The sequence below is a fragment of the Stegostoma tigrinum genome, chromosome 13 (genome assembly GCF_030684315.1).
Source record: "Stegostoma tigrinum isolate sSteTig4 chromosome 13, sSteTig4.hap1, whole genome shotgun sequence".
Lineage (NCBI taxonomy): Eukaryota > Metazoa > Chordata > Chondrichthyes > Orectolobiformes > Stegostomatidae > Stegostoma > Stegostoma tigrinum.
In genome coordinates this window covers 23,564,475-23,584,099 of record NC_081366.1, presented here as the reverse complement: position 1 = coordinate 23,584,099, position 19,625 = coordinate 23,564,475, and the positions used below count along the sequence as shown (strand labels likewise).

The following is a 19,625-nucleotide window of genomic DNA, read 5'->3' as shown; positions in this document are numbered from 1 at the left end:
CTTCAGAAATGGGGGAGTGGAAGGGGGTTCTAAAATAAATAGAGAGAGATGGTGAGGCGGATGGAAGATGGATAGAGGAGAAGGCAGGTGGAGAGGAGACAGACAGGTCAAAGAGGTGGGGATGGAGCCAGTAATGGTGAGTGTAGGTGGGGAGTTAGGGATGGGATAGGTCAGTCCAGGGAAGACAGACAGGTCCATGGGGTGGGATGAGGCTACTAGGTAGGAGATGGGGGTGGGGCTTGAGATGGGAAGTGGGGATAGATTGGAAGAAGGGCAGGTTAGGAAGGCGAAGACAATCTGGGCTGGCTTTGGGATGCGGGGGAGGAGAAATTTTGAAGCTTGTGAACTCCACACTGATACCATTGGGCAGCAGGATTCCCAAGCAAAATATAAGGTGCTGGTCCTGCACCTTTGGGTGGCATCGTTGTAGCACTGCAGGAGGCCCAGGATGGACATGTCATCCAAGAAGTGGGAGGGGGATTTGAAATGATTCGTGACTGGGAGGTGGAGTTATTAGTGTGTACTGAGTGTAGGTGTTCCACACTCAGCTGTCCCCAAGCCTCCGCTTGGTTTCCCCAGCGTACAAGAAGACACATCTGGAACAGCAGATACAGTATACCACATTAGCAGATGTGCAGGTGAACATCTGTTTGATGCAGAAGGTCTTCATGGGGCCTGGGGTGGGGGTGAGGAGGGAGATGTAGGGGGAGGTGTAGCACTTCCTGCGGTTGCATGGAAACAGCGGGGTGTGGTGGGTCTGGAGGGGAGTGTGGAGCGGTCAAGGGAGTCATGGAGTGAGTGGTCCCTCTGGAAAGCAGATAAAGGTTGGGAGGGAAAAATGTCTTTGGTGGTGGAGTCGGATTGCAATCGCAGGAAGTGCTACACCTGCCTTACACCTTCCCCCTCATCCCCATACCAGGCCCCAAGAAGACTTTCCACATCAAACAGATGCTCACCTGCCCATCTGCTAATGTGGTATACTGCATCTGCTGTTCCCATTGTGGCCTCTTTTACATTGGGGAAACCAAGCAGAGGCTTGGGGACCACTTTGCGGAACACCTATGCTCAGTTCACACTAAACAACTGCACCTCCCAGTCGCAAACCATATCAACTCCCCCTCCCATTCCTCAGACGACATGCCCATCCTGGGCCTCCTGCAGTGTCATAACGATGCCACTCGAAGGTTGCAGGAATAGCAACTCATATTCCGCTTGGGAACCCTGCAGCCCAATGGTATCCATGTGGACTTCACAAGCTTCACAATCTCCCTTCCCAGTACTGCATCCCAAAACCAGCCCAGCTCGTCCCACCTCCCTAACCTGTCCTTCCTCCCATCTCAAGCCCCACCCCTATCTCCTAAGTAGTAGCCCCATCCTGCCCCCTTGACCTGTCCATCCTCCCTTGACTGACCTATCCCCTTCCTACCTCCCCACCCACACTCACTTTTACTGGCTCCATCCCCGCCTCTGCCGGTCTGTCTCCTCTCCACCTATCTTCTCCTCTATCCATCTTCTATCCACCTCCCCCTCTCTCCCTATTTAGTTCAGATTCCCCCTTCCCCTCCCCCATTTCTGAGGAAGGGTCCAGGCTGGAAATGTCAGCTTTCCTGCCCCTCTGATGCTGCTTGGCCTGCTGCATTCATCCAGCTCTATATCTTGTTATCTCAGATTCTCCAGCATCTGCAGTTCCTACTATCTCTGAAGCAAATGGGAAGTAAGAATAATTTTAGGCCGAGTTCTGGAGGGTGAAGTGTCTACTTAAAGATCGATAGTCATGCTCTAACGTAACTGGGAAACCCATTTTCAGTAGTTTAAAGTCTAACATTGTTGACTGAAAGGAAATAACATTTACTCTTTTTTTCTCATTTGTCACAGTATGAGTTGTAAACCTTGAAATCTTAATGAGTAAACTTTTCAGCTTTTAACTGGAAGTTTTAATTTCTCTTGAAAAGTTAAGGGGGTCTGCAGAGAATATAAGTATTTTATTGCAGCAGAGTATAAACTAATATAAACAAACATGGTGCATTTTCTTCACTGTTACAGATAACCAATTTGAGAGTGAGGCAAATGTTTCACTGATTCAGATCCTATCCAAATTCAACGAGTCTCATTGAAACTGTAGGAAATTCCGGATCTAAAATCAAGATAGCATTTTAGCAGCTAGTAAGGAAAGCACATTCCAACACGAAAATTGTAATTCACACTCTTGCAGTTCATTGCTTGGTGGTAGCTGGGAATTAAACAAAAACGAAAAAATTGAAATATAAGCGCGTACAGTTCTCCCACAGCAGTAACCTCCGAGCTCACGAAATGCGTTGTATTGCGGAGCGGCTGTGTTCTCGCCGTGATAGTCAGCACGTAACTGCTTACATGAGGAAGCAAGGAGGAGCTGAATGTTTCGAGCGGACTCCAGTTCCCGTCAGCGTTATAACAGAGGGCGGAGGCTGCAGACTGTGGAAGTAGGCTTTATTTCCGCCTCTTCCACCCCAAACCGATCGATTGTATTCAATTCTCTAGTTTTATTTTGTGTATATTTAAAACGTGCTTCTTGAATGTTACTTTTAAGTACACCCGGACGATGGTCGCCTTGTTCGGGGCCACATTATTCGCTTGTTATGACCCACACTTGAAGTTTCTCCGTACGAAAACTGGTTCCTTTTGTTTCCTCGGGTGGACTGAAAACGGAAAAGCAGAGATGCCGAACTGATGGCTTTGAGCGAAGCGGAGAAACAGAACGCACATTCCGCTTTGCTTTGGGGAAGAGGTAATTTGCTGCGTCTTTGTGTAATTGAAGGTATTTCCACTGATCTTTAGAGTCCTGTGCAAAGACCCAACTCAGAAAAGATAGTCACCAAGGCCCGTAGAAGCTGAGCGCTTTTTTCTGGGTCTGCATGTATCACAACTCAAGCCATTGACGATTTATTTACTGTTTGTAAACCAGTGTGTATTTTATATCACAACATGTTCTGTTTTATTTTCACTTAAAACTTCACACTGCGAAAGAAAATTAATTTACAGAACAGTGCCAGATATCTGGGACGTTTTGTTCCAATTGTTTACATGACGTTCTAAGCAAGAATGTTAAAACATATCATGGGTGTAAAGTTGACTAAAAATCTTTCGATTATGTTGGGCGCAGGGAAGAGATTCAGCAGAGTTGGAGCCTCGTCCGGAATTTACCAAAGTCTTCGGTTCGACTGGGTCTCATGTTACCGATTGAACGTTTAACTGTGGTCCAGTTACTGGTTTCTAGATCTGAAGTGAATTTTACATGGTCATTGTTTCTGCATCCCCTATAAAGTAGGGAGGGCACAATTTAATGTTCTTTAGTTGTAGAATGTCATTATTTTTTATTAACTGAAACTAAAATACTGGAAATCGGAAATAACTGAAAGTGCTACAGAAACGTAGCCAAGTCTAGCAGCATCTGTAGAGAGAGAAACTGAGTTTGGTGTGTGACTCCAGTTCTGAAGAACTCCTGTGAACTTCAGAGATTAATTTCGTTTCTCTATTCACATATGCTGCCAGACTTGCAAAGTTGGTCGAGTACTTTGATTTTTATTGCCAACTTATAACAAAAGGCTGTTCAAAAAGCAATGTAGCATTCATCACGCAGGCCCCTGGGCACATTCAATCATGATGTCTTCTTCCTATCCCATCTTATTCGGGCCAAACAGACTCTTTAGAGCTGCATCACTCTCGCTCTCAGGTCCACGACCCAAACTTTTTCAAACGGATCTCATTTTGGCCAAGTTAAATATGGAGAGTTTTGTTTTAACAAAAGGGCCACAGTGTTATAGCCAAATAAAGGGGGCAGGTGGCAGAACAGAACGAAGGGCCTCGGTGAGTTGAAAGGACAGCAAAGCTTAAATGTCAAAGATGTAGAGAACAAAAGGTAAAGGGGAATGGAATGAACAAAAACAAAGTTGCTGGAAAAGCTCAGCAGGTCTGGCAGCCGTTCTGAGGAAGGGTCACCGAAACGTTAACAAAGTGTGGAGCTGGATGAACACAGCAGGCTAAGCAGCATCTTAGGAGCACCAAAGCTGGTGCTTCAGGCCTAGACCCTAAGGGAGTTTAGACCCTTAGGGTCTAGGCCTGAAACGTCAGCTTTTGTGCTCCTAAGATGCTGCTTGGCCTGCTGTGTTCATCCAGCTCCACACTTTGTTATCTTGGATTCTCCAGCATCTGCAGTTCCCATTATCTCCGAAACGTTAACTCTGCTTTTCCTTCACAGATTTTAACATTTCGGGTCCGATGACCCTTCCTCAGAATCACTGCCAGACCTGTTGAGTTTTTCCAGCAACGTTGTTTTTGTTCCTAATTTACAGCATCCGCAGTTCTTTCAGTTTTTATTTAGGGATTGGTAATGGTTGGCATAAATGTGAAAACATAAGAAATAGCTGCAGTGGACTGACCATTTGGCCTCTCAAGCTTGCTGCACCGTTTGGTAAGATCATGCCTGATCTGATTTTGGCTTTAACTACATTTTTCTGAGTGTGTGTGAATTGTAGAATAACTGACAGTATTGTCTGAAGGCACAGTTGCCTTGACTACACCATCTCAATCCATGCCTCCTATAAAGACTCCATTCCTTAATCTCAGTTTCTTCATCTCCATTGCATCTGTTCTGATGGTACAGCCTTCCATAGCTTTCTGAGATAAATACCATTTTATTCAAACAAGGATTTCTCCACTTTTGGCTGACACTGGCCATGACTAATGGTTTGTCTGATACATTCCTGCATCCTGTTTCACCTGCCTGCCCCCTGTATGAACTATGATTGGTTGCAGATCATCATTCTCTTCCACTCCATCATCCTCTGCCACTTCTGTCATCTCCAAAGTGATGCTGTTCCCACCTCTCCCCGCCAGCTTTCAAAAGGCACTATTCCCTTCTCGATACACTGATGCACCCCCAATCACCCCAGCAGCTCAGGCTCACACATGGCACCTTTCCAAGTGGTTTGCAGGAAGTGGAACACCTACCCCTTTACTTCCTCTCATCTTACTGTCCAAGATCTCAAACACATTTTCCAGATGAATCCATGATTTACCTGTACTTGTATCAATTTATTATATTTGCTGCTCAAAAGTGGTCTTATTTACATTGAAGAGTCCACATACAGATTTTGAGACTGCTTTATGGAACATCTCTGCACTGGCATTTGTATTCACTACCTCACTCTGACACTCCTGTCTCAGTCCTTGGCTTGCTGCAGTGTACCAGTGAAGCTTAAAACAAGCTCATGGAACAGCACCTCGACTTCCAGTTAGGCACTTCGTAGCATTCTGGAATCAACATTGAGATCAACAATTGCATGAACTCTGTCCTCCATTTTGATCCTCTGTTCTGCCATGGTTAGTCTGAATTTTGTTTATGTTTTTGCTTTCAGACAGAGTTGTTTATCATTCTGCCATTCACACTTGCTGCGGGTAAATACTTTATTTTTATTTGAGCTAGCTGTTAACTTTTCTCTTGTTCACAGCATCATTGTTTCTGACCTTTACTCCAGACTTGTGTTTTTATTCTTCTTCCTATTTGCGCCCGCCCTCAATGATGTAAGACTGATTGCATTTGTATGTTCTTTGAATTCCGAAAATGTCATATTTGACTCAGAATATTAATTCTATTTCCCCTCCCCCTCAGGTGCTGCCAGACCTGCTGAACGTGTTTAACTTTTACCCTTCATATTAATTTCCTTTTAATGTTATCTATTGCAACCAAGAGACAAGGTCACTGTTACTGTCTAAAGTACAACCAGGCCTATGCAAAAACCTGCAGATATATTCTACACAAGGTTTTGTGTTGAAGCAGGCATTGGGATGTTGGGAAATCCCCAGTGAAGAGGAAAACCAAGTACTGTATTAACAATGTCAAGGGGAACTCAGAATTATTTTCAGTTAAATGTAACTTTTAAAAATATACTTATGAAAGCGCGTAGACGTTAAATAGTGGAAAATAATCAGTGCATTGTATGAGGTTAGGAAAGCCAATCACACTAGTTTGACATTTCTAGACTCCGACCTTTAATTACTTGACTCACAATGGGTGTTCTCACCTGCCATTGGCTAAGTTATGAATACACCCTAAAAATAGGGATTTAACCAAAAAGGGAAAAGTAATGAGCAGAACTATTCAGGCTGAGACAAAATCAGCAAGGAGTAATAGTGAGCTGGAGTTCCCTCCTTTGAACTGCTGCCAGGAATCAGACCAAACCCTCAAAATCTATTAAGGAGATAGTCTCGATCCTAACTTTTTCTTATTTTAAAGGTAAGTGTGAGGCATTATGTTCTGGATGCAATTACAGCATCAGAGGAGCAGCAAAGGAGCATGCTTGACTCATACACCACAATTAAAATACAGACAAATAAAAGATTTGGCTTAGCTGTAACTCTATTGAAATGCTTAATGAAAGAATGTATATGAACTACGACTAATTAACTGTTCCAATATAGTAGCATCCCAACAACACACCCTTAGCAAAGACAAACTCAGAAAAATAAATTGTCTCCATGCAATCGCAGCAGCAGGAAGAGAACACCAACTTTTCATTGTAACAGAGGGAGGAATTAGAGCTTCCGCATCCAGCTTCAAGATTCCAGAAACTGCTGCTGAAAAGACTAAAACTTTTAAAAAAGTCTTTGTTCTATGGGAACTTGACCCCACCCACTCAGACTTCTTTTATTGTTCTAACTTTGGAACAAAACCGAAGACCTCAAAAGCTGTTTGCTGCTTTGGAAGAGACTGCTCAGCTCCTCTATTTCAACCTTTCTCATAAAAAAGAACAAAACATGTTTATTGAAGCAATAGTTTCATCACGCTGCCTTTTTCTAAAGCAGCAGAAATGGGTCTACTGCATTAAGACTATGTGGGGCAGGGGTAAGGATGTTGAACGAGCCGCCTCCTCAATTAGTAGTGTGGAACTGGAGGAACACAGCTGGCCAGGCAGCATCAGAGGAGCAGGAAAGCTAACATTGCTGGTTGGGACCTTCCTTCAGCCCATTTCTGAAGAAGGGTCCTGACGCAAAAATCAATTTGCTCATTTCTGAAGAAGTGTTCCACCAGCTCCACACTGTTATCTCAGATTCCAGCATCAGCAGTTCTTACTATCTCCTCAAATATTAATATTGTGATTCATGTAAATGTAACTGATGATGTGACACAAACATGAGCAAGCGGGAAGATACCAGTATGAAATGAGCACAAGAAGGGAAAGTTGGTGACAGTTCCCAAGATAAGTGGAAAATTAAGAATTTGTGTGGATCTTTATTCAGGTAAACAAAAGTTGGGAGGGAAATCCATCCTATTTCATCTGTTGATGATACTTTAGTAAAAGTGGAAACAAGGAATTTTTTGCAAAACTGGATGGCAGCAGTGAGTTCTGGAGATTCCTTTGACCAACAATTGAGTTTGCTGATTTCATTCAGTATATCAGTTGGAGAATGTTGTTTCAGCTGTAAGCCATTTGGAATCTCTGCATCAAAGATTTTCAAAAGAGCAAAAAACTGAAGGGAAACAGGTAACCATTTGCCATCTGAGTGTGCTGTTACATGGTAAAATGAAAAAGAAACAGCTTGCAGCTTTGGATAAAAACAGTAGTTACTATATTCTGACAGTTTAGCACGTCATGATTTGGCTGCTCACTGTAGTAGTACTGAAAAGATACTAATCTAGAATCAGCATGTCTCAGCACTGCACAGGAGAGCTGTATTTGATAACTTTATTTATGCCTGCACATTGTAGGTTATGTTAATTGCACGAAAGGAATTGAATAGTACTTCTTGGAGCTAAGGAGCAAGCAACTTTAGGCACAGTGTATCTGTAGATGCACACTCCAGAGATACTCTGGACTGGTGTATCAGCGTTCAGTAACAGTACTAGCATATCTAGGATGAGATGTGAAGGCTCAGTTAGGGCGCTTGAGGGCTACAAAGTAGCCAGGAAAGACCTAAAGAGAGAGCTCAGAAGAGCCAGGAGGAGACACGAGAAGTTGTTGGTGGATAGGATCAGGGTAAACCCTAAGGCTTTCTATAGGTACTTAAGTAATAAGAGAATGACGAAAATAAGATTAGGGCCAATCAAGTATAGTAGTGGGAAGCTGTGTGTGCAGTCAGAGGAGATAGGGGAAGCACTAAATAAATATTTTTCGACAGTATTCACTCTAGAAAACGACAATGTTGTCGAGGAGAATACTGAGATACAGGCTACTAGACTAGGTAGGATTGAGGTTCATAAGGAAGAGGTATTAGAAATCCTACAGAGTGTGAAGATAGATAAGTCCCCTGGGCCGGATGGGATTTATCCTAGAATCCTCTGGGAAGCCAGGGAGGAGATTGAAGAGCCTTTGGCATTGAGCTTTAACTCGTCATTGTCTAAAGGAATAGTGCCAGATGACTGGAGGATAGCAAATGTGGTTCCCCTGTTCAAGAAGGGGAGTAGAGACAATCCTGGTAATTATAGACCAGTGAGCCTTACCTCAGTTGTTGGTAAAGTGTTGGAAAAGGATATAAGAGATAGGATTTATAACCATCTAGAAAAGAATAAATTGATTAGGGATAGTCAGCACGGTTTTGTGAAGGGTAGGTCATGCCTCACAAACCTTATTGAGTTCTTTGAGAAGGTGACCAAACAGGTAGATGAGAGTAAACTGGTTGATGTGGTGTATATGGATTTCAGCAAGGCGTTTGATAAGGTTCCCCACAGTAGGCTGTTGTACAAAATGCGGAGGAATGGGATTGTGGGAGATATAGCAGTTTGGATCGGAAATTGGCTTGCTGAAAGAAGACAGAGGGTGGTAGTTGATGGGAAATGTTCATCCTGGAGTCCAGTTACTAGTAGTGTACCGCAAGGGTCGGTGTTGGGTCCACTGCTGTTTGTCATTTTTATAAATGACCTGGATGAGGGCGTAGAAGGAAGGGTTAGTAAATTTGCAGATGACACTAAGGGTCGGTGGAGTTGTGGATAGCGACGAAGGATGCTGTAGGTTGCAGAGAGACATAGATAAGCTGCAGAGCCAGGCTGAGAGGTGGCAAATGGAGTTTAATGCGGACAAGTGTGAGGTGATGCACTTTGGCAGGAGTAACCAGAAGGCAAAGTACTGGGCTAATGGTAAGATTCTTGGTAGTGTAGATGAGCAGAAAGATCTCGGTGTCCATGTACACAGATCCTTGAAAGTTGCCACCCAGGTTGACAGGGCTGTTAAGAAGGCATACAGTGTTTTAGCTTTTATTAATAGAGGGATCGAGTTCCAGAACCAAGAGGTTATGGTGAAGCTGTACAAAACTCTGGTGCGGCTGCACTTGGAGTATTGCATACAGTTCTGGTCACCGCATCATAAGAAGGATGTGGAAGCTTTGGAAAGGGTGCAGAGGAGATTTACTAGGATGGTGCCTGGTATAGAGGGAAGGTCTTACGAGGAAAGGCTGAGGGACTTGAGGCTGTTTTCGTTAGAGAGAAGAAGATTGAGAGGTGACTTAATTGAAACATATAAAATAATCAGAGGGTTAGATTGGGTTGGATAGGGAGAGCCTTTTTCCTAGGATGGTGACGGCGAGCACGATGGGGCATAGCTTTCAGTTGACGGGTGAAAGATATAGGACAGATGTCAGAGGTGGTTTCTTTACTCAGAGAGTAGTAAGGGAATGGAACGCTTTGCCTGCAACCGTAGTAGATTCGCCAACTTTAAGTACCTTTAAGTCATCATTGGACAAGCATATGGACGTACATGGAATAGTGTAGGTTAGATGGGCTTTAGATCGATATGACAGGTCGGCACAACATCGAGGGCCAAAGGGCCTGTACTGTGCTGTAATGTTCTATGTTTTATGTTCTATATCCCTTCGAGAGAGAAGGCTGAAACACCTGCAACAGTCTTCAACCAGAAGTGCCAAGTGGATGATCCATCTTGGCCTCCTCCAGCGGTACCCAACATCACAGATGCCAGTCATCAGCAAATTGGACTCATTCCGTGTGATATCAAAAAAAATGGTTGGAGGCAGTGAATACTGCAAAGGCTATGGGCCTAAACAATATTATGACATTAATACTGAATACTTGTGCTCCAGAACTTGTTATACCTCCAGCCAAGTTGTTCCATCACAGATGCAACTCTGGCATCTATCCAACAATGTGGAAAATTGTCCAAATATATCATGTACAAAAACAGCAGGACAAGTTAACCTGGCAAAATTACAGTCCCAATCCTGAACTATGAACATCGAAGGGCAGTTGCCTTAGATCAGGCTCTGAAGAATCATCTAAACGTAAAACATTAGCTTGCTGTCTCTCCATGGATGCTGCCTGACCTTCTGTGATTTCTAGCATTTTTTCATTTATTTTCAATTTACATTCCAGCAACTGCAGTAATTTGCTCCTCAGATACTGAAGCATTTCATGCACAAATGCAACAAGACGTGGACAATATCCAGCCTTGGGCTGGCAAGTGGCAAGTAACATTTGTGCCCCATGACAATCCATGGTGTTTACCATCACTGAATCTCCCAATGTCAACATCCAAGGGTGGTTACCTTTGACTCGAAACTCAACTTGGCTAATCATATAAACACAGTGGCTACAAGAGCAGGTCAGAGGCTAGGAATACTATAAAGAGTAACTTGCCACCTGACTTCCCATAGGCTGTTCACCATCTATAAGACACAAGTTAGGGGTGTGATGGTGTGATGGAATAATTGCCACTTGCCTGGATGAGTGCAGCTTCAATAACGCTCAAAAAGGCTGATGCCAACTAGAATGATTTGTACCATATCCACTCCCTCTACCACTGGCACTTAACAGAAGCAGCGAGTACCATATATAAGATGCATGGCAGAAATTCACTGAAGATCCTTAGAAAGCACCATCCAAATCCACGACCATCTCCATCTAGAAGGACAAAGATGGCAGCTATATAGGAATATGTCGCATTCTCCTTCAAGGCACTCACCACCGCTGTCACTGGGTCAAAATCCTGAAATTTCTTCCCAAAGGGCATTGTGGGTCAATGTACAGCACGTGGATTGCAGCAATGGAAGAAAACAGCTTCTCAAGGGCAACTAGGATGGGCAATAAATGCCAGCAAGCCAGCAATGCAATTTGTCCCACAAAGTGAATAAAAAATAATTAAGTACAATTGTACCATGTAAATAGTGGCTGATAGACCAGGCCTTGGCCTCTAAATTCCAACTAACTTTCCGCTCCAGTGTAGGCTTGTCAGAAAACTGACACCATATAAATGGCAAGATGAGCAACACAGCTGTATTTCTAAGGGAGCCTATTTTGGATTTGTGGATTGATTTAAAAGTGATTTGCAGTTTGTTTCAGACTTCTCTGCAAATATTCTAATTAGCTTTGGGAAAGTTGTTCTTCCAGTTGGAATACCTCTCTTCTTGCCTGTACAAATGAAAACTGTTGATGAGCGCAGTGATATTGTGTTCATACCGCTCAATAGATTTGTTAGAAGATTGGAGGTCTGGTGCTTGAAGGTGCATTGGTCAAATAGGTAAGAAATTAGCTAGCGTAGTGGTTTAAAAAATTGTTTTTCTGACAATAATGATTCCCCTCCTCATTTCCTCAAAGTTTCCACATGGTGTGAAATTAAGAAATGTATTAAACAGCAAATGAGATAGTAAGAGCCCTCAGGAAGAAATCAGTTAGAGAAATGGTAGATGCATAGAAGACACAATTTAATGCAGAGAAATGTAAAGTGATTTGTTTGTGGAAAGAGCAAGACAAATCAATATCAGCTACATTATACATTTTTCCAGAGGGGTGCAGGAACAGAGATACTTGGCTGGTATGTACGTAAGTCTTTGAAGGAGGCAGGATAGGTTGAGAGACTGCAAAAAGTTTAAAATAATTCACTTTTTATAAATAAAAATACAGAGTACAATGGAAGGAAGCTTCAACAAACTAGTTAAGCCTCCAGCTGGGGAACTGTAGCCAATTGTGAGCAGCATACTTGAGGAAGGATGTCAAAACTGTAAACGTTTCAGAGATTTCCCAGGATGATACAAGGGGTGAAAGTTATATAGTTACGTGAACAAAGTGATGTTACCTCATTACAGCAAAGATAGACAAGGGGTGATTTAATAGACTGTTCAAGTCATGGATGTTCTCCCAGAAAAGTGAAGAGAATTTTTTTTAACGTTGAAGGTCAATAACTAAAGGACACTAATTACCAAATCAAATTGAAGGAAAATGATGTTAATGTGTAATTTATCATCTGGAATACAGTACCCAATAGGATAAAGGAAGTGTAAACTTTCATAGAGATTGGTCAGTAGCAAAAGGGATATTTGCAGGGCTATGGAAAAGAGCAGGGAGTGAAAGTAATTGGATGTGTATTTTAAACAGCTGATTAATTTTCTGAAGAAGACTCTAGGCCCGAAATGTCAGCCTTCCTGCTCCTCCGAGGCTGCTTGGCCTGCCGTGTTCATCCAGCTCTACACCTTGTTATCTCAGATTCTCCAGCATCTGCAGTTCCTACTATCTCTGATAAATCTACGATAAGTTTTAGGTTTCCTTCTGCCTCCTCTGAGGAGAAGGATGATAATGAATAAATATACAAGACTGAAGATGTTCGTTTCTAATGTTGGTACTCAGTGGAAATAGTTTATACAATTTCACGCTAAATTCCCCTTGATGTTGGAGATTGGCAGTCGAGTGGGACAGCTGGTAAAATAGCAGGGAGAAATGTTGGAGGGGAATCTTAATCTCCTGGCCATATTGCCAGATCAGCAAAGTTCTTGGGTCACTTTGCAACAACTGGAGCCACAGAGTTAACTTGTCCTTAGTGACAGACCCACTCATTCCCAGTAGATGTGATTGGTTTGGCACTAGGTCAGGAGTGATATCATGATGTTCTGGTGAGGATAAGCGAGAGCTGCATCTCCTGATGAAAGTGACTAGCTGTTTATCTGAGAGGCTGGCTTCTTCTTTGAAATTATCCCTGTAGGATTTTGAACATATGACTGTCCAGCCCAAGAAGTTTGAGGGAATTAGTGTAAATACAGTGTGGAGCTGGAGGAACATAGCAGGTCAGGCAACACCTCATGAGACCTCCCACCCACATCCTCCAACGTCATTATTCCCCTCCTGTGCATTGCCCATTTGTATCTCCTTCCCAAAATCCACAAACCTGACTGCCCCAGCTGACCCAATGTTTCTGCCAGCTGCTGCCCCATTGAACTTATCTCCACATACCATGACTCCATTTTTCTCCCCAGTCCAGGAATTCCCCACCTATGGGACGCTATCCATGCCCTCCATCTTCTCCAAGACTTTCAATTCCTTGGACCCCAACACCTCATCTTCGCCATGGATATTCAGTCTCTCTACACCTGTATCCCCCCTTAGATGGTCTGAAAGCCCTCTGCTGCTTCGTCCCTCGCAGGCCTATACAGCCCCCTCCACCTAAACCCTCATCTGCTTAACCAAACTTGCCCTCACCCTTAACAACTTGTCATTTAACTCCTCCCACTTTCTACGAACTAATGGGGTGGCTAAGGCCACCTGTATGAGTCCAAGCTATGCCTGCCTCTTCGTGGGATACGTGGAACAGTCCCTCTTGCTGTGCTACATTGATGACTGTATTGGTGCTGTCTCGGGCTGTCATGAGGAGCTGGAACAGTTCATCAACTTTCGCCCCAACCTCTAATTTACCTGGACCATCTCCGATACTTCGCTCCCCTTCCTGGACCTCTCCCTCGCCATCTCCATCTCCAATAACTGCCTCATGACCAACATCTATTTCAAACCCACCGACTCCCACAGCTACCTTGACTACACCTCCTCTCACCTTTCGCAGGGACTGCTCACTCCGCCACGTTGTCATCTGCTCCACACTCCCCACCAACCCTTCCACACACAGCGCCTTTCCCTGCAACTGCATGAGGTGCTACACCTGCCCCAGCACCTCCACAACCCCCTGCACCCCCTCCACCCCATCTCCATTCAAGGCCCCAGAAAATCTTTCCAAATCCAACAGGGATTCACTCATTCATCCTGCAACCTGGCCTATTGTATCCATTGTTCCCAATGTGGTCTCCTGTGAGACCAAGTGCAGACTCGGTAATGAATTCGTGGAATGCCTGTGCTGTGTAGCTATAATCAACACCACGTTCCACTTAATAACCATTCTAACTCCCCCCTCCCACTCCCTTGTTGACATGTCAATGCTGGGCCTTCTCCAGTATCACACTGATACCACAAAAACTGGAGGAACAATTCCTCATATTCTGCCTCAGGATCTTACACCAGATGGCCTAACATAGAATTCACTAGTTTCAAAATCTCCCCACCCTGGCCTCATCCCTGCCTACGTGACCTGACCCAACCTGTCCATCTTCTTTCTCACCTATTCCTGCCTCACCCTTCCCATTAACCAATCTCCACTACTCCCTATCTGCATCCACCTACCAACATCCCACCCACCTTCCCCCAGTCTCAACCCCTCCCTCTATTTATTTCTGAGCTCCTTTCCCCCCTCCTAGTGATGATGAAGGGTCTAAACCCGAAACATTGACCTTCCTGCTCCTCTAATGCTGCCTGACATGCTGTGTTCCTCCAGCTCCACACTGTGTTGACTCTTCTAGCATCTGCAGTTCTTGGTATCTATTGTGGAATTAGAGTTAGAATTGCCTGAAGTCTGCACTAATTTATTAGGAAGAAGAGAACCTAGTACCTGAAGCTTTTGGATGCACTGTGCATTAACTTTATAGCCAGATTTGTTGTAATTGTCTTTGCTTGAATGTAAACAGTGGTTTAATCAATCACTTTCCATTTTGTTGGATAGCATTTTGGGATTTCTTTTGTGACCTATTCTGCATTTTTTTGTGAAAACTGTAAACAGTGGCTTTTCCACTAAGCAATGGCATTTTAGTTTATTTCTGTTTTAATTGTTTTGCAAAACTTATCTGGGTATGTTTATATACTTATAAGTAATTGACAAATCTGAATCTGGAAGGGCCAAAGACTCAAGTGGGCTGAAATGTCCCTCAGAATTTGAAAATAGATCTAAAATTTATGATTTTGGGAAACCTTACATATTATTCCCAGAACAAAAGACACTGCACTGCATGGATGAATGTCAAATGCGGAATCAAATTAAAGATATGCTTATTTTTTCCCCCAATTGTCTTGTCCTTTTAAACCTTGACTAATCATCATTTGATGTGGCTTTACTCATGGTTAAAGTGAATGATGAAATAGCTCTGGAAATTTTGCTGCCGAAACTGATAATAGCTTATGTGATGCAATGTTCTTCACAAGTTGCGAAGCTATTGAGATAATAAATGCTTCAGATGATTGTGCTAGGGGCATTGGCTGATGAAAGGAATAGTAAGATAAATAAGAACGCAATTTTTCATGAAATATTAAATAACATTGTTTTAGGAATCAAACTGCATCTTGTGATGATGTTCAATCAGTTGGATATTATTTTATATAGTTTGGTGCAGAAGGGCCTTTTTAAGATCTATTACATGGCAGTGACATAGGGCATTGATAAACCCATTTAGATTACATGGAATGACTGACTTGGAAAGAATTTCTATTTATGCCTTCCTATAGATTAAGATTTTAAATTAGTCTGTTGATTACATGTCCACCCCGCCCCCACACACATCCGTTATGCAGAATGAATACCATGGCATTCAATGCTTTAGCCTGCCAGTGGAAGAGCTGAATTTCAACTAAAGAATTAAAAAGGATATAAATATTATTCTAATCAGACAAATTGAAATTTTAAAGACTCTTTTCAATTGACATTGTTGAACTTGCAGTACATGAATATTATTTTATTTATATTGATGGTACATGGTGGCCACGGGGTGAGAATGGATTGAGGATGAGAATCGTATTTCAGGCATGCTGGGTTTGGGAGCTAAGACAATGGTATCCTTACTAAGTGCTAATTGAATTCACAGTCTCCAAATTATATTTGAGATTGGAGAAGGTAGTTTGAGGGAGCTTGGAACCCAAATTGGGTCCAGATAATTTAATTCGTCAGATAAGGATGCTAAGTATTAGTACCTGAGATATTGGATTTATCACATTGAAATATTGCAGTTTGGATGATGAGTAAATTGGCACACTTCATCTCAGGACTGTACTCTCAGATATAGAAACTAGTGTCTTTGCTAGGTTGAACACAGCAATGTTCAGTTCCTCAATTTTGCTAATCTAAACTTAAAAATGTGCATTTCTAAAACAGTTTGGTCAAAATTGCATTATAAAAGTTTTACAAATAAACAAGGAATGTGGGAATAATTCTGGGTGACAAAGCAGATGAGTAAATATCCTAAAGATAGGACAATACATCGATAGTGGTCATACCCTGATGAAAAAAAGTGAGAAGTAAATTAAGACTTGCCTTTTATTGTGTTTCTGGTGATACTTCAGTGCTGTGTCTAATAGTGTTTCCAAAACCTCTTGTGGCAGAATTATGAAAAATAATTTGTCCCTGAAAAGAGAGAAATAATAATTCTGAACAAATGGAGAGCAATCCTGTCGTGTTCTGTCCATCTCTTCCCGGTCAGAGAGATCTTGCGTTTGCTTAGTTGCTCAGAATCTGTTGGAATTCTATGAAAATTTCTCTCTCATTCTTACCATTGACTCACCCAATATATAAATTTCTACAAAGTTTATGAAACCAAATCTCTCTGTCTGTAGGTAGCTGTGCCTGCCTGGCAAACTGGCCTTCCTTGGAGGTGCCATGAAATGTCTTGGATTCTTAGATGGCGAGCGGCTTGCCTTCCTCCTCAATGAAGCAGTTGCTAAGGAGGCTAGGCTTTGGAAAGTGCCTCTTTTCAAGACCTGCAACAATCGGGTAAGGTGCAGAAGTCATATCGTGTGACTCAGGGACATTATTAAACTATATGTAATATTGCAATCACCGAAGGTGGTTTTAAGGCAGCTACTTAACACGATCATTAAAGAGGTTGATTTTAAGAAACCTCTTGAAAGAGTGACAGATTGGTGGAGAGAATTAGTGAGAGAAGTCCAGAGCTTAGAGCATTGGTAACTGATGGTGAGGCTGACAGTGATGAAGTCATTAAAACTGGAGACACTGAGGAAACAAGAATTGAACATTAGTAGTTATCTTGGAGGGCTGCACTGAGAGGTACAGATATGGAAGTTTAGATAATCAAACAAGATGTGAAGAAACTCTGAGAATGGCCTGGAGTTCTTATAGGTGCAGGGTGTCAGGAAACTTAGTTGTTGGAGTCAGTGGGCTTATGACTATTTGATAACGGCCTATCCCCAGAAATGGAGACAGAGCAGTTGAAGATTGGAAATAGACTGTGTGAGGGTGAGAGGAGGATGAAATTTGGAAGCAAAGTTGGTGAAGTCCAGTTCTGGGAAAAGTATAGATATGGTCATTAATGTATTGGTAACATATTTGAGGAAAGAGTCCAGAGTAGGATGGGAACAGGATATTCCACCATAGGGCGTGTACGTAAAAACTGGGGGCAGAAGCAGGTAATTGAGCTCTTCAAGCCTGCTCTCTCATTCCACAGAATGTGTTTGTATTCTGAATTCTGCATTCCCACCCATTTTGTGATTTAAAAGGACAAGCACAACATTTTTTACTTTTCATTTTAATTTTTTTATGTTACCTTTTTTATTTGGGAAATGACTTAAGAAATAAGTTGTTCAATGAAAAAAAATCTAATTTAGCCACACAGTGTAGGAAACTGGTGGATCGAAATTGTTGGATCCCTATTCCAAGAAGTGGTGAGCCCTTAGATCATCCTGATAGGGATGGAGGTGCTGGGAAATGGATGGCAATGGTAAATAGAAGACAGTTAATGTTAAGATATGAGAAATGCTGAAAATGGGGGTTATCAGAAGAGCCACGGATCTAGATGTTGAGAGGCCTGACATGTTTTCCATAGTCACAATGGAAAACAATCAATTCAGTGAGGAATGAGTTGGCTAAAAGAGTGGGCCTTTCTCTGTTTTTAGATTTTGGAAAGGTGGTATAGCAGGATTTTCAGTACTATGGAACTATGAAATGTAAATGAAGATGTCCAGAGGAGATGAGGTCAGTGACAGTTTGATGTTTGGGTGAGAGCTCAGGGAAGGTGAGTTGGAGTGTCAGAGTTGGTGCTCGGCCTCTGCTAGGTATGCCAGACAACTGCACCACACTTGCCAGTAGGTTTGATGACTATGATAACAAAATGTGAAGCTGGATGAACACAGCAGGCCAAGCAGCATCTCAGGAGCACCAGCTTCACACTTTGTTTTCTTGGATTCTCCAGCATCTGCAGTTCCCATTAGCACTGATACAGGTTTGATGACTATGTTAGTATTATACCTAGGAGAACGAAGTCAATATTCAACAAAGTTTCTGGGATGGCAGGTTGGGGTAACTAAGGAAAGCAGAGAAACTGAGACAACTAATGTTACACGAGCAATCCTTGATCAATAGAGAATAAGACGCCAATGTGAGGGTTGGAGTGGAAAGAGAGAGAGCATTAGAGGTGGGTAAAGGGTTCTACTGAGTAGAAGGAGGCTGAAAGATTCTTGGCCAGTGAAATAGGCATGGAGGCAGAGCTGATGGTAGTAGAGTCCAGTTGTAGCAAGCATGAAATTCATTGAGGTGGGCTATTTGGGGATAAAGCTGAGTTCTTTGCTAGAGAGAGAGATCATTGTGTCAGAGAGAGGAAGGTCCCAGGATATCATGAATACGTGGCAAGAGGTAAGATTCAAAGGTGGGGCAGATTCGGAGAGAAGTGAAAAAAGGTCTGGAGAGACATCAGCATCCATGAGTTGTTGTACCTTGTGATCCTTAATACCTGAAAGGGAAGAGAAAATGTTTTCATTAAAACATCAGACGAGACAAAGGATGAAATGAAACTGTGGAGTGTGACAGCCGTGAGATAAATTTTCTAGTTTTGATCATAGAATCTGCTCAGTTGCACAATTTGCTTTCAGTTGCGTATTCTGTGACAAATTGATTGCATCAATCTTCTCACTAAAAAGAGACCACATTTAACATGCATTAATTGATTTTAAACAACTTTTAAACACTCTTAAGATGTTGAAAGGAAGTATCTACAGTTTGAATTTTTCTTTGAGAAATGAACACCGAAGGCTGATTTTGAAAAGCAGGTCATCGATCCAGCAGTGATCTAAAAAAGGATCCCCCATTCAATCTTTTACCAAAACAAGAAAGACTTGTGCATGTATGCTGCATTTTCCTTGCCATGTGCAGCACCCTTAATTCAGGGTCACTACTATCCTATTTCCAACTGACAGGCTGAGTTAGTACTGGCCTACATTTGTACAGAATTTTGAAAGACTGAAGAAAATGTTAAATCATATCAGGTGCAAATTGTGTGAGAGTTGTCTACATACATGAAAATCTGGTGAAAAGGACAAATAATTGGGCTAGCTGGCTGTCTGCAGATGAACACCACCTCAACAATTAAATTCTAGGTGAGCAGTTTGTTTGGAGACTTTATTAACTCACCAGGAATTAAGGACTTTTAGTGGGTCCAAAAACAGCCTCTTAAAGGCCTCGGTTTGCCACTGCCCAGTTACCTGCCTCACTGGTAGGTGACAAAAGCTGCTAGTTTCCAAGACCATATTCTGAGTCACCGTCAGGAAAGAAGCTGAAGGG

At 42.5% G+C, this 19,625-nt stretch overlaps 1 protein-coding gene across 1 annotated transcript in view; it reads left to right on the top strand.

The window, feature by feature from the left end:
- The first annotated feature begins 2,429 nt into the window (after nt 1–2,429).
- The window catches only part of LOC125458250 (cyclin-I-like), a 34,713-nt gene continuing 17,517 nt past the window's right edge, over nt 2,430–19,625 (top strand). The window contains exons 1-2 of the mRNA XM_048543359.2: nt 2,430–2,764; nt 16,670–16,826. Of these exons, the coding sequence (XP_048399316.2) occupies nt 16,713–16,826 (114 nt within the window). The 5' untranslated portion in view covers nt 2,430–2,764; nt 16,670–16,712. The remainder of the gene's footprint in view (nt 2,765–16,669; nt 16,827–19,625) is intronic.